The sequence below is a fragment of the Neovison vison genome, chromosome 7 (genome assembly GCF_020171115.1).
Source record: "Neovison vison isolate M4711 chromosome 7, ASM_NN_V1, whole genome shotgun sequence".
NCBI classification, from domain to species: Eukaryota; Metazoa; Chordata; class Mammalia; order Carnivora; family Mustelidae; genus Neogale; species Neogale vison.
In genome coordinates, this window is record NC_058097.1 from 177,105,001 (window position 1) to 177,120,553 (window position 15,553).

General features: G+C 42.3%; 1 protein-coding gene across 1 annotated transcript in view; it reads left to right on the plus strand.

Annotated features, from left to right (window-relative positions):
• ELP4 (elongator acetyltransferase complex subunit 4) overlaps positions 1-15,108 on the plus strand; it is a 242,755-nt gene extending 227,647 nt beyond the window's left edge. The window contains exon 10 of the mRNA XM_044259021.1: positions 14,473-15,108. Within this exon, the coding sequence (XP_044114956.1) occupies positions 14,473-14,604 (132 nt within the window). The 3' untranslated portion in view covers positions 14,605-15,108. The remainder of the gene's footprint in view (positions 1-14,472) is intronic.
• Positions 15,109-15,553: the final 445 nt, after the last annotated feature.

Here is a 15,553-nt window from a genome sequence, read left to right on the forward strand (position 1 = left end):
TCAGACCTCCTCGTAAAAAGATTTGGCACAGTGGTAAAGTTAAGTGGTAGGGCAAAAATACTCCACATATAAAAGCAAGTGAGTTTTCAAAGAATAGAAAACAAACTCTATGAGAAATTACTTCTTAACTATTCACATGAAAAGTAAACTTAGCTCTTGTTAATATTTCCGTAGAAATATACATTTTAATTAAGTCAAATAAACAAAGGAAAAAAAATCCCTGAAAGTAGGCACAGTCATTTATCTATATACTCACAAATATATTGCTCTTTTCTGGTCATCAGTATTTTTTTTTTCTTGCTTTATTTGCTTCATTTCTTTTAACTTTAAGCCCCCTTATTCCCAGAGAGGGAATAGTCTTCTATAGTCTTAGTCTTTCTATCTAAGACTAAGCTGATTCTCCGCTCACTTATCAGTGGAGTCCCTTCAGCAGGGTTATTCTTTGGAGTTATGTCCTCATCCCTAATCTGTCTCCCTCAGCTAGAGCGCTCGGTCTGGTGCTGCCCCATCACTGCCCTAAGGCATGTAGACAGAGGGCTCCTGCTCTGCCCAGTCTGTTCACTGAGCTCCCTTTGAAACTGGTAAGGAGGGAGGTCTATGGAGGGTGGGGATAGATGCACTGGGTGACTATTTGAAACCAGTGTAATTTGTAAATTCGCCATAAACTTTTAAGTGAGAGTTGGGCTGGGTGGTTTCCAGGCTTCACATGCTTTCAGATATCAAAGGGAAAGTGGAAGGTTTCATTTTATTTTACAGGGCTCTAATATGAAAGGTTGTTTTTTTTTTTTCCCCTGAATTTTACCAAGATTTCCGTAATTGATCTATAGAATTCAAAGATATTAAAATACGATAACATTGCCATGTTGCATACTTATATGTATGTGTATAAACAGGCGCACACACAGACACACACACACACACACACATAATTACACTTATCAAGTAATAGTACTTAATACCATCTGAGTGTTAATTTAAGTTTGGAGCAAATAAAATGTACATCACCTAGGAGAGGGTACCTCTATCTGAACATGAATAGGGAATCACTGTCCTGTAATTGATACTTTTCGTTCACTATGAAAGTTTTTCCGCAGTTGGCATAGAAAAAGGCACATTTCATTTTGTCAAACCCAAAACGTACTTCCTAACTGCCTTTGTGTAAAAGCTAACACGACATGTCAAAAATAAGAGCATAGTCCTCACTATACATTGAGCCGGTGAAAGTTAGGAACAGTTTGGCAAAGTTAATTTTTGTATAATTTTCCTTTCATTCACATTCATACCAGGTAGACTCTGTCAAATACCTATAGTAAAGAAGAACTTGCTCATGCATGCAGAACAAAATAAAATAAGATTAAAAGCTCCAGGAAATCAGCCTACTTCAAAAAACCATTAAAGTGTGCCTATCCCTCAAGCTTTACAAATGTGTTAATTGTCGTGTTTCAGTCATGTAAATATGTTTCAGCATAAAGTAACCAAGATTTCCTGTTATAGAAGCGCTGCGATCTGGGGGTGTTGGGGGAAGGGGGACGAAGGAGGACTAAATAACACACTGTAATGAAACCTGCCTTTGGGCAGCACATGCTTCAGTTCTGAATGCCCAGAAATACTTTGCAGACGCTCTAGGCTGCCTAGCAATGGGGATTTCTAATTCTGGCTAGCTTGACAAAGTAAATACAACTATTGAACATAAGGCAGCTCCTAATAAAAAACAACAATTCCCCCTTGTAAACACCTACATTTGGCCCCATTAAAAATTCTTTCTTCATCCCCAGGAACTCGCAGACCCCGCAATGTGGGGGTCTCAAAGTAACTCAAGAGTGGTCAGGAGATTTAATGCTGTCAGGATGGTTTACATTGCCATTTCCACCGGGCACTTTATACCCCATCTCAGGGCTTGGTGGAGCAATGTTCTGCATACACTGTAGGGCATTATCCAAGCAAACACATTGGCCATTATGCTCTCGGGACTCATTCATGGATAGCCAAAAAGAAATCAATATATTTTGTATATATGCTGCACTTATAGACAAAAAATAAAAAATAAAAAAGATACAACTGCCTCATTTCCAAATGGAGTGTTCATCAAAAGCTGCCAGTTTTGAAAGTTTTTTTAATGGACTGACGTTAATATGATAACTTAAGCAATTCTCTGATTTCAGAATTCTTTCTGCTTGTTCAGATCTTAGAATTCATCTGTTCCATAAACTATCGGTCAGACTTCTGCCAGTCCCTAAACTGAACAGCAGATCTGCCATAGTTCTAAAAATCTCTGGGATTTAGGGATCCACCTTGAGTTTCCACACACATTCATGTGCTCACAGTTCACAGAGTCAGAGGTTTCAGATGATAGGAAGGAGGAAACATTAGTTTGAATTCTAGTAGACAGAAACAAAGGTAATGTTACCTTTTGCCACCTCCAAAACAGTTCCCGTATGCTTTAAAAGAAAACAGGGGACAAAAAGGAAATTCTCACATAATTAGTAGTTTGAATTTATTTCTAAAAGAAGTGTTGTTGTGGTGTTGTGCTTTGTTTTTTGTTTTTTTTCAGACTCAACATTCAACTCTAAAATACTATATGTTCTTAAAATATCTCACTACTAGGAAGCCACCTGAGGGCTAGTACCCAAAATGTTGCTCTGAACGTTTCCTCACTGCAAAGGGTAGACAGGGGGCTTCCTGGACAAAGCAGGCTTAAAGAGCCTATCAGAATGACTGTCTGTGCACAGAAAGTTCCCTGTCTCTTCCACTTACTGCCACAGAAGCAGTAGGCCCTAGGGCCCAAGCATCTCTCAGCTTGGCCCTGCTGAAGCTTAATTCAAATTCTACGCACTCTGGAGCTTATATGCTCTGGCCTGCATTGTGCGCTCCAGAGCCACACAAGCCTTGGGGTAAGCAGCAGTTGGAGACCAGTAAAAAGATTGCCAGAGTAAGAAGCCCTGTGCACAATGAAGGAAAGTTGAATGGAAGGGAGTCAGTTGGGGAGATAGAGAGAGTCTCATGGAGGCAGTGGGTCACAAGCTGTGGGTCACAGGGATGGCCGTGGCCATGTGTGACTTATCCATCCCATCCTCCCTTTACCCCAGGGAAGAAGCTAATGGGAGTGATTTCAAGCATTGCTACTGTCCAAGTTTAAGCAATCGTTTAATTCACCTTATTCCGTTTATTACCTGGATGATTTTTTTTTTCAGTCCTACTCATGGTAGAGCATTAATGAGGATTAAAATGTGCCAAAGAACAAAGGACAAACCAAAAGGAAAGAAAAAGTTACTGGCTTTTGTTTGGAAGGGAAAACCATTGTAAGCAAAGTTCTTTGGGAGTCATCTAGTTTGTTCTCTGTCGATCTATGAAATAAAAGAGGAAATTAACATGACTCCCCTTCATCTTAAATGTCTGAAAGATCATGGACCTTGGGCCTGACACTTGGTGGTATTCTTTTTACAATATTTTCTAAAAGATTCTGGCTTACATTTGAAGAAGATTAAACTCAGCCAACCAGCCCCACAAATAGTACTGCCCGAGTTTCTCCTCCATGAACATTTCACACTGGGTCCGTCCACTCCAGCTAGAAGCTGCCCATCGCTTGGCGGGAGGTTGGGAACCACCACTCTCCTCAGGAGGAGGATGGGAGAAGGCAAACACTGTGCGTCACTTAGGAGATAGAATATTTCTTCTGAATCAGAAGATTACAACATCTAGAAAAGCATGTGTATACTGCATTTTGGAAAATTCTATCTTTAATAGGATACTATCTGTTTGCTACTGTTTTATATTATTAAAAATGTCTATGCATGGATTTATAAGGATATGGGTGAGATAGCCCTTGTATTCAGAGAATTAAATTTACATCAGTCCTTTGCTACCCTTCACTCTAAGAAGTCCAAGTCACTTACAAACCCTACACAATCTGATACCTCCCTACCAAGCCAAATTTCTCATAGCCACTCCCTTGTTCGTTGACTGCTCCAGAAAGCTGACTTTTTTCCTGTCCTTCAAACATACCAAGATTATTCTTGCCCTAACACTTTGCATTTGATGATCTTTGCCTGGAAAGTTCTTTTTCCAGGTCTTCAGAGGTCCCTTCTCAAATTGAAAATCTTACCTCAAATGTGCTCTCCAGAAAGACTTTTACCAAATAAGGTGGTACCACCCCAGCCAATATCATATTGTCATGTTTTATTTCCTTAAAAGCATCTCTCACTATCTGAATTATCTTTGTTTGCTTTCCTATATGTTAGCTATCTCTCCTTGAGTCATGTAAATGTCTGTGTATAGTCCCTTTCTGAAGTCATAAGTTCTTTGAAAGCAGGGATCTTGCCCATCTTGTTCACTGTTTTATCTCTAGTACTTAGAAAAGTTCTGGCATGTAGAATAATGAATAAGAATGTGACTTTGAAGCCAGGCTGCCTGAGTTCAAATACCATTCCAGTATCCTGAAGTTGCAACATCACTACTCTCTTTAAATTTGGTCATGTGATCCACAGCTAGCTGAAAGGAAAGCATGGAAGTGGAGTTTTTATTCAGGGTGGCCGCCTATTCAAAACCTCTTCCACCAAAGGGAAAAGGGAGAGTAGGTATTGGAGGATAATCATCAGTCTCTGTCATAGTCTACAACCCATGGAACTCAAATATCCATGCAGTCTTCTTCCCACACACCTATGACTCTCTACGGGTGAGTGGAGAATCTTGCTGGTAGAAACCAGGAATTCTCTGCCCTCCCAGTGGAGGACTTCAACCCAGTTTGTAGTCCCCAGTTCTGTTCTCTGGAAGTAACTCCCTTATCCTCTGTATCCTTTTAGGAAGTTATTCCTTATCCATTATCATTCATGGCTACATGAAGTCACCATCAGAGAGAATGCTTTTAGGGGGCTGCACAGTCTTAATAGGTCAGGTTTGGGGACCTAAGATTATTTTAGGGGTTGGATAATCCTAGACTTTAGACCAGGCTTGTGGTTTCTTTGGCAGGACAATCCCATCAAGACTCTAGAAGGTTCCCAATCTGTTCACTTCCCTTCAGTCCCACATGCGAGTAATCACAGCCAAGAGTTGTCTGGACATAGTTCTAGGATCCAGCTATAGGAAGCCCATGCCATCGAATTCCATTGAATTATTTTACGGACAGGAGAGAGTTTATCCCAGGTAACTAGGGAGCTAGCGAAATAATTGGAAGGGCTAAAGAACAGTGCCTCCAAATTGGCCTTCGGGGACACTGCTGCTGCCTCAGTCAGCAAAGTGAGGAATTAGAAGGCCACCACTAGGGCTGTTAACTGGAAGTGCACCCCTCTATGGCTGTGATCTTGGGGGTGATAAGTTCTCACTATGACCCCTGCAGTACTCCATGACCCCCTACGAAGTGAGTAACTGGGCCCTGAAACGCTGGTCTGGCCTCCACTTCTGCACCTGCCTCTCAGCTCCCATGGAGCCATTGACCGGTCACTGCGATACTGATGCAAAGAAAGCAAGGTCCCCACAGTAGTCCTTGCGCACCGCAGGACTCAGCCGCGGGAAGACAGCTGCTGCTTCTCTCCTCCCACTGACTCAAGTACCAATGCACCTAACCCGACAGGTCTAAGTCCCACCTCTCCCTCCTCCAGAGGCTGGAATGGCTACACGTCCACCGCAACTGCTAACCTTCGAAGTCTTGAGTCTTTTCCGGCCTCTCTGTTCTACCCACATCCCTCTCACCTTGTTGGTAACTAGCTTGACTCCATCTAAAACAATCAACTTGAGGGACGCCTGGTTGGCGCAGTTGATTAAGCATCTGTCTTCAGCCCAGGTCGTGGTCTCAGGGTCCTGGGATCGAGCCCTGCATCAGTCCCTCCTTAGAGGGGAATCTGCTTCTCTTTCTCCCTCTTCCTCTGCCCTCACTTGTGCTCACCCACTCTCTCATACTCTCTCTCTATCTCAAATAAATAAAATATTTAAAAATACTAAATAATATAATCAACTTGAGAGGGAAGGCAGTACCCTTCATGTGGCTTTCATCTCCGAGCTGGCTCCCATTTTGTAGCCAGCCCTTTAATGAGGGCATTTCACCAAGACTGAGGGGCACGGCCATCTGTGAAGGCTGCCTACTTCCCCATGCAAGGCAGAAATAGTTGGGCCTCTTCAGTCCTCTGAGGCCCCCAAATTACCAAGCCTTCCCTCAGTGTCGACTCTCAGCTACAGGCAGAGCACCTCCTTTAAGAGGCATGGTCCCTTCTAACCCTTCTTCCAAATTCCCTAGCTCTGCTCTAAGTTCCTTTCTCTTTTACAAATAACTTTGCTGAAAGTGGCAAGAAGCAGCTAACACAACAATACCCTGAATTTCTCCAGCGCTTCTGGAGCCACTGATCAGGAGGTATATGGTGTGCCTCCCAAGTTACCACAATCGTAACAGGGGTCACCAGCCTTCTGGTCTGCAGTCGGACCTCACCACCCACTTTCCAGCCACTAAGCCATTTAAATCCCAGAACTTAAGCACTCTGTTTTTCAGGTACCAAATTCTGCTTAACCAGGACGCCGGTTAGGCTACTAATGCAGAACTCCAAAAATACAGTGGCTTCAGTAACGGAGAAGTTCACATATGTCACACTTTAAAGCCCAAGTTAGTGACCCAGGGTCTTTGGGTGGCCAGATGGTATCGGGAAACCCTTGACTAACTTTCTCATTTTTTTTAAATTTTTTATTTTTTTTAAACATATAATATATTTTTAGCCCCCGGGGTACAGGTCTGAATCGCCAGGTTTACCCACTTCACAGCACTCACCATAGCACATACCCTCCCCAATGTTCATAACCCCACCCCCTTCTCCCAACCCCCCTCCCCCCAGCAACCCTCAGTTTGTTTTGTGAGATTAAGAGTCACTTATGGTTTGTCTCCCTCCCAATCCCATCTTGTTTCATTTATTCTTCTCCTACCCCCTTAAGCCCCCATGTTACATCTCCACTTCCTCATATCAGGGAGATCATATGATAGTTGTCTTTCTCCACTTGTAACTTTCTCATTTTGCTATACACCCTCAGCACAGAGCTTCCAGCTACTGCTCCATAGTGGCTGTTTCAGCGTCCACCCTCAAGTCCACATTTCAGCAAGTGGGAAGAGGGGAGTGAGGCTTGCTGCTAACCTCTGTGGAGCCTTGAGCCATAAGGCAGATAAAGGACCTCACAGTCATTATATGCCTAAACATTTTAAAGTTATCAGGCCAAGAAACCACAAAAAATGCATTATCTTCCTTCCTTGGCAAATACAACTTTCTGGAAGGTCAACTTTAAATTTAGGATATGGGTTCCAGTCTAGAACTTGGAGACATAGGGTGAACTGGCCTGCAGTCACCTCCTTTCTTTTCCCGCTCCTGTCTCCCTTACCCACACACAGGTCCATATGCTCGGGGACACCCAGTCTCCAATCCAAACTCCATCCACACGCCACACAAACAGCAGTCCCTTGGCTACTCCCATGACTCAGGGTGTGCATGGAGACAATGTGATCCTTCCTTGGGACATGAACATGGGGAAGAGACCTGCACGGACCTCGTAGCCATTTGGACAGGGAATTCTGAACTCTGAATACCAAGAGCATAGGCACATCTTCTTTGCCCGGGGATTCCTTACCCCATGAGGAAGGGTGGATCAAGGCCCACAATAGGGGGCCCTCGCCAAGGTGAGGGAAAGAGGAAGTGAAAGCGATCTCCCCTTCTTCGCAGACCTGACCCTAAACTTAACCATAGCACTTCTGCCCAAGATGAAGTGACCAGGACTGAGTCACTCAGCCTCATCTATCGGCAAGGGAAGTTGGGAAATGTGACCTTTATTCTGGGAGGCCGTGTGCCCCACTAATATTCAGAGATTCCTTTACTGAATGCAAAAGAAGAGAATAGATAGAGTAAACTAGCAATCTCTGCCACAGACACATGCCTTTTCACAAATCACACTTTTGTTTAGACAAGTGAGTTCTTCACAATCTGCTTTCAGAGAGGTGAGTTTGGAGGCAAGACAATACTGTCAGATATAATTGACGGTCAAAATAATTGCACACCTGAGCATTTTTCAATGGGCAGCCAGTATGCAATATGCCAGCTCTGAAATTTTGTCTAATTTTCAGATCAATCAGGAAGAACCAAATGAATTGTTTTCGATTCAAAGGATATAGTATAATTATGACATTCAATAAAACAATTTTAATCTTAAACCCTGAGAGTGAATGGCATTTTAAACAAAAACTAAAACTTAAAACCTGACCGTGTTTGGCAGAATTTTTTCCAGAAATACTCAGCCACTACCAGATGCACACTTACCAAATGCAAAAAGAGCAAAAATTGGCTCTGGCATTGTTTCTCCTGGCCTACTCATATAGGAGAGTAACACAAAACTCACCAAAAATTAGGTGGATGCAGCTTCCACTTTGCAAAATTTTAACCAGATATAATTGCAATGTAACATTACATCGTCATAATGTAATAATGATGGAATAAGTGTATCGAGTAAATATCATTACATAAGAGCACATGACACTGATTTATCTTGTAAATTGAAACAACATGCTGAAATCTTGTGAAGAGGGGCCCTTGGGTGGCTCAGTCGGCTAAGCATCTGCCCTCGACTCGGGTCATGATCCCAGGGTCCTGGGATCGAGCACTGCGTCGGGCTCCCTGCTCACGGGGAGCCTGCTTCCTCCTCTCCTCCCCACTTGTGCTCTCTTTCTCAAATAAATAAGGAAAATCTTTGAAAAAATAAATAAGTAAGTAAAATGAAAAAGAAAATCTTGTGAAGAAATAATAGCAACAGCATGACGATGGATATACCAGATTTGCTGCCTCTGTCTCCTTCCCTCTGCCCTCCATCCTGTGCCAATGGAAGGAAGCCGGGCTTTCCAGTAAAGAAAGGGAAATACCTCGTTTTATGTGTAGAGCAAGAGAGATTCTGGTCACTGCCTGCCCCCCCCCCGCCCCCTGAGCTCGTGGAGGCATCAGGTGTTCATTTCCTTGGTCAGAAAACAAGAATGGAGCCCCAGACAGTCATCGGCGGCTCACACTCTGAGGGAACGCTCTGGCTCGTGATCATATTGCTACGGCCCTTCTGGAAACTATAGCTGACTGCTGGTTGTCTCCCAATAGCCATTTGCTCCATCTTCCATAGGAATAGATTTGTTAACATTTTCACACATTTCCCATTTCCCAGCCTCCCTTGTAGCCGACCAGGTGCAGCCATGTCTATAAATTCTGGACTTGAGTGGAAGTGATGTGTTCAGCTTCCAGACGTGGCCTTCTTGGCCCCTTCTTCCCACGGAGAGACGCCAAAACAGCAGCCTTGCAGCCAGAAGGGGAAGAAGTCCCTGTTGAGGATGGCAGGCCAGTCCTCATAGCTCCGAGTTGCCTACTTCTGGACTACAAAGTGGGCGAGAAATAAACTTCTCCCCTTTTGAAGCCATATATGGGAGGGGGCGGAAGTGTGTCTAGCCACTCAGCCTGAACTCGGGTTCATTCTGTGCCATTCCTAGCAGTGCCTCATAACCAGAGTGTGGCTTCAGAAATCAGCAAGTCACCCTCCAGGTGAGGGCACTGCCTGGCTCTTCAAAGAATCTGGAATGGAGTAAGATGGTGTGTCTTTCTTAATTTGTTTTTTCTCTTCGTCGTGTAAAGAGGGGGAAAGGCTTTTAAGACTCAAGCAGAGAAGCTTCATCCTCTGACCTGTCCTTTATTAGTTCTTTTGTCAGCAATGAAGACATGTGCAAAAGCCAGATTTTTAAAACAAGCTGGACCCCAGATTTCCTCAGTGGTACCTCCATGCCTATTTTCACAGGCCCAGAAGCGAGGCACCCAGTGTGCCCCATTTTCGCTACTGCATTCCTAAGTATGAGGGAAACAGTTTAGACTTTTTAAGTCTTTCCAGAAACCAGGACTCTGATCGCAGTTTCCTTTTTGGTTTCTTCACCAGGCTGCAGAAGAGGGCAATGTACACTCCGTGCTCAGACGCCACCATAGTGACTGAGACCTGCTAAGTCTGATATTCTGTTATTGTTGCTTATAACTGTGTGTAGTTCATTACATTTGTACAATTGTTTCCTTGCCTTAACCAGCTCACTTATTTTTATCTTGTTGAACCATATGTATTTTTATAAGCCATCCCAACTTTTTTGGAGCAAGAGGAGATACAAATAAATTACTGTACTACTTGCTCCTTCAGAGAATACTTACACATCTCATTTGCTCCTGACAGCAGTCTCATGAAGAATCATCCTCGTGTGATAGATGAGCAGACACTGAGACTCACACAGGGAAACTGACTTGTCCAAGAGTGACAGAAGGACGGATGTATCGAACTTTCACTGGCTGCCTCTGTTAAGTGACCAGGGTAGAGCCCGTATATTCTAAGGTGTTTACAAGTTTTCATTTAAATTAGCTATGGGAGCACCTGGCTGGCCCAGTCGGTAAAGCATGAGTCTCTCGATCTCAGGGTTGTAAGTTCGAGCCCCACACCAAGTGCAGAGATTACTTAAAAATAAAATCTTGAATAAAAAAAATAAAATAAAATGGCTGTGTTTCAAAGAACAGAAGAAAATTCTATTAGAAAGTATTTTGTAATATTAACACTAATTTCTATGAATCTGATGAATGCGAAGTGTGACTGTTCAGGACATGTCAACATATAAAAAGGATTGAAACAACTCTCTCTTCTTCTGGGAAAGGTTAAAATGTACTACATCAAACAGAAAACAAACAGTGCCTGGTGGTTTGGTCTTGGCAAAATATGAAAAATGTAAATTGATTAAACTTACTTTAATGGGTATTTACCTGCAATTTGTCTCAAATCCAGGTGTAATCTAGATTCATTATCTTGCCCCTTCTGTCTAGGAGCTGTGAGCGCTGAGCACGGGGCTGGCAGGCTGGGAGAAAGGAATTAGGAAGGGAAACTGCTGTGGAGCCTGGAAATCCAATCCTGTGTGTCTCTAGGACCCATTTAGTTGCTGACTCAAGAAGGAACAACATACACACAGTGGCTAAACCCAGCAAAGAGACAGCGATGTAGGCAGAGAGGGCAGAATCTAAGAGTCTGGCTGGGCTTGGTACCTGCACAGAGCTGCAGAGCGAAGCTCTCCTGCTGCTGTCGCTTTATTCTGACCCAGGGCTTCCTGGGTCCTGAGAGGGCCTTTTGGCAGGAGCTCCCGTAATCTGCCGGAGTATTTTGGCAGCCCTGCTGTTTCCCACCTTGCAGCACCAGAGAAGAGGGACCCATTAATCCAGTGGGATCGCTGCAAATCACCTAGGCCTCTGTGCGAAGGTGGGAGCAATCACGTCTTTCTCAAACCCCTTTGGCTACACAGGAGGCATCATTTTAGACAAGGCATGAATGGAAAAAAGAGGCAGCCAGCCAGATAGGCATCTCCTGCATTATTAGCAGCACAATCTCTTCCTCCTGGAATCCAGGAAAAGAAAATCCAGTGAGAAAAATTTCCACTCAAGATGTAAGATATGTTTTGAGCCCTCTCCTCAGAACACCAGGTTTAAAATAAGGAAGAGGGAGACCTTGATTTGGTTTCCAAGGTTGAAAATGGTATTATATTTTTTTTAATAGTCTGATTTTATTTAAACCATTACTCAGTGAAACCTCAAGGTCCAAAAGTTTATAGATGTCCCCACAGCCTTGCAAGCTTTAGTCAAAAGGAGGTCATATGCTATGCAGGGTATCTTCCAGCCTATTTTTTCACAAGACAGATCTGGGGTACAGCAGCATCTGAACATTTACATGTCAAGTGTGTAAATGCTTTGGAAGCCTCAAAGGAAAAGTTCCTGACACACCTGGCAAGCCTGGAACCTGATCTCTCCTTCCTCACTGCTCATACCGCACTGACATGGCGCACAGGGGGAGGCTGAGAAAGGAAGAAAACAAAAACCCACTGCTTGAGAATTTAGAGTACAGAGTATGCTCATTCAAGTAACGATCAACAGAGCCGGCACATAGTTCCAGGAGCCAACCTTGGCCTTTCTCAAAGGACCTAAGTATGCAAACTGGCGTTCACCGTGTAGCATTTGGTGAGAAGCACTTAACCATATCAACCCAAATTTTTGTGCTTAGAAGGTACACAAGAATGATATTTGACTTTTCTTCAAACCCATTCAACCTGAAAGATTTCTAAGCATGTCACACATCACATTTAGCTACTTTCGCTGTGAAGGGCTTTCAGCCAACTGGCTCATGTTCATTGCCTAGAGAAGCAGAGGAAGAGAAATTTTTAGCAAATAGGTAAGCTCCTGAAATAAACTGTCATATGCTGGTTCCGAATCACTCTACTAGTTTCCTCATTTAGATTATCAAAACAGTATGAACCTTCACCCGAATGCCTCTTAAAGATGTATCTGCTCCCCTGTTAAGTAAATCACCATTTCTCCATGTCAGAATCGATTCATTATTTAACACCTAGCCCATCTCCATGAAGCGTTCTCCTTCCCTAACCCCCCACCCGATCTCGGCTTTGTCTCTCCTTTCCTGCAGGCATCACTTGAAGGGCCCGCTCTGGTGGTTAGCACCAGTGCTTGTCTTACTCATGCTCCCGGAATGGGAAGTAATGGGGAAGGTGCTCTGTTCACCTTGCTTTGAATGGGCTTAAATATTTGCTGAGTCAAATTGATTTCCTAAATAGCCGAATCACCATCTGACATAATCTTTATGAAGTCCCAACCAAAAATACACACATACACACACACACACACATTTTTTTAATGGTGAATTTTCTTTAAGTTTCAGGTAACCTTCAGATCATGCATGTGTCCTAGTCATTAGCATTAACTACAGGATCTTAAAGAAAGATTAAAGTTCAGACATATAATTAAATGTCTCTTTCCCTCCAGTTTCCTCACATGAACACAGAGAGTTAACACTGCAAAGACATTCATAGCCTTAGACTTTAGACTCATGCGTGTCTGTTAGATTCCTGAGCCTTTCATGCTTCCATTTCTGCCTGAAATCCTTGGAGGGAGAAGGGGAGACCAGGCTATGAAGAAATGAAAGAGTTGTTTAAAACAAGGAAATAAGTATGTCTTTATTTGAGCTTTTTAAAAAATCATTCAAGAAATAGACATTTGGTTATTTAATATACGACAGATTGGGTGCTATGGATACAAATGAGTATTACTACGCAGATATTACTATATGGATGTGACAGTGTTTTCTTGACCTTTCTGACATCTTTGCTGGTCATAGTAGCTGGTCCATAATAGTGTCTTCCAGTCTAGGTATGTCTGCAGTAAAAACTAAGTACCTCAAACTGAAGGAAGAATATTGTCATAAATTTCTTTAATGTCTTAAAATATTTTGATCCTTTTCACACAGCTTGTGTTTACATGGCACTAAAGAAGCCTTGTATCAGGAAAGAAAATCTCCAGAACATATGCTGATGGATCACAGTATTTTGAACCCCCCCCAAAAAAAGGTTCTGTCTTTCTCATTTCCCCCCTCCCCATATTGTAAGGAGTTTTCCAAATGAAGGGTTTCAGTTAGGTTGTCTCCAGGTCAGTTCACTCTTGCAAGGTCTTGGCCAGTCATCAGTGGACACTCCATCCTACCTCTCCTACCTTTAGCCTCCCACACCCACTCTGTGCCTCAACCAACAGACATGTTCCTTTGAGTTAGGATTTTTATGAAAACTGTACAGGCTGGGGGCACTGGTCGTTAAAGGAATTTGATAGAGATCCTTTGGAAAACCAAAAAAGTCCTTTTGAAATGTGAATATTTCTCCCCGATTACAGGAACTGTTGTACAATTATGGTCAGTTCGTGCATCTGCTTGAATCAGCCTCTATCTGCAGAAAAACGGTTAAAACAGGGGAGATGTTCAGAGCCACCCTTTACTTTTAAAAACATGACCAATGTTATGCATAGAAACAAACTTACCAAGACCTGAAACAGACGTCATAGCTGACTTATCTGAGGATCTAAAAAATATTGATCCTTTGATTGGTATCTTTTTTTCATTATATTAACAGTTCCACAAAAATTGTAAGTTCCTAAGGAAAGTATTGCTTTGAAATAGAATCATCAGGTCAACTTAATAGACAAAGGGAAACAAACATTTGAAAAGCTACATTCAATTTAAAAATAGCATTTTGGAGCCCTGGCAAAAACAAAGCAAAGCCAACGAACAACCCCGCCGTTACTACAACAGTGTTCTTTTCCAAGTACGCCTTTATTTGTGCTTTTACGTATTTTCATTTTGACCAAAATGAGAGAAATTTTAATGTCTTTAGATTTGGACTCTGGAAACGTTCCACTAAGATCCTTGGTCTGGTGTCTGTGATGGCTAGAATTTGTTAAAACCTAGTAGGAAGAAGATGTGATTATATTGGGTCTTGGTCTGACTAACTGTTTTAGCAGGAATTTCATCTGCAAGACTAAATGCTGATCAACAGAGCATAATATTGTATTCTGAAGTGTGCCAGCTAAAGCAAAATTAATTTTTTTCCTCTCCTTTCTTTCCTCCCGAAATCTTCTGCCACAGCGACTGCATTTGCCTCCAGACTTGTCAGACACAGTGAGCCGCTCAAGCAAACAGGATCTGGCAGGATCCTCCAAGCTTCTGGGCCCAGGCTGTGGCATGATGGCCGGAGGCAAGCAACACCTGGACTTCTAGCGATCCCTCCTTCGTCGTCGCATGCAGAATTATAGGACACCCTAATTATGATTGCTAATAGCTTCTGTCAATATTTTTCTTAACGATTTGACCCTCCCATCCTTGAAAAACAGGATTGCAAAATGAGGCCACCACTCTTCATTTTCCTTACCCAAATTTTTATGCAGAAAGAGGACAGCAAAACTACTTTCATTTTAAAATTTTGTTTTATGCCGTATTTAGAGAAAGCAGATAATTTTATTTTTAAATAAAATGTCAGAAACTCAAAATGCCTCACAGTGGTCATGAGTGTACGTGTGTTAAGGCACTTCGTTCATGGTTAAGTGCATATTACAACACATAGTGTAAGAAAACAGCGTGAAATTCATAATTGCATATAAAAAACATTTTCTCTTGATTTCTGAAAAAGTCACTTGCCACCAAAAATGTGCTAAGCCTTTTGTAAAATGAAAAACTCATTTGCTAATATGTGTGAAGACTATAATAAAATGAATTTGCATTTATGCATCCTGTTATTAAATTGATGAATACAAAATAATATTTGGGGATTAAGATTCCATTAAAGATCAGTAGTCTAACCATAGTAGTTAATAAAGAACCTGAGTGACAGAAAGCATAGAAAAAGAAGTTGATGGTCTTCTGTTTAGTAATCCTAAACAATCAAAGTCAGCACTATGAAATTACGTCAACAGACATAATTCAGGATTGAAATTCAAACTGACAGCTACATTAACGCTAGGGGAAAGCATGTATTGAAGCCTGGTGAGAGATTTTTACAGAACACAGATCTGAGACAAAGTAGAAAACTGAAACTAACTCAGATTTCCATTGCACCAGGTAAGTCCTTTTTGAATGAGAGATGTTGGTTGTGTATGCACATTTATAACCATACAGACATGTACTGGGGAGGTAGGTAGCACATCAAACCGGTTTTCATATAAAACACTAG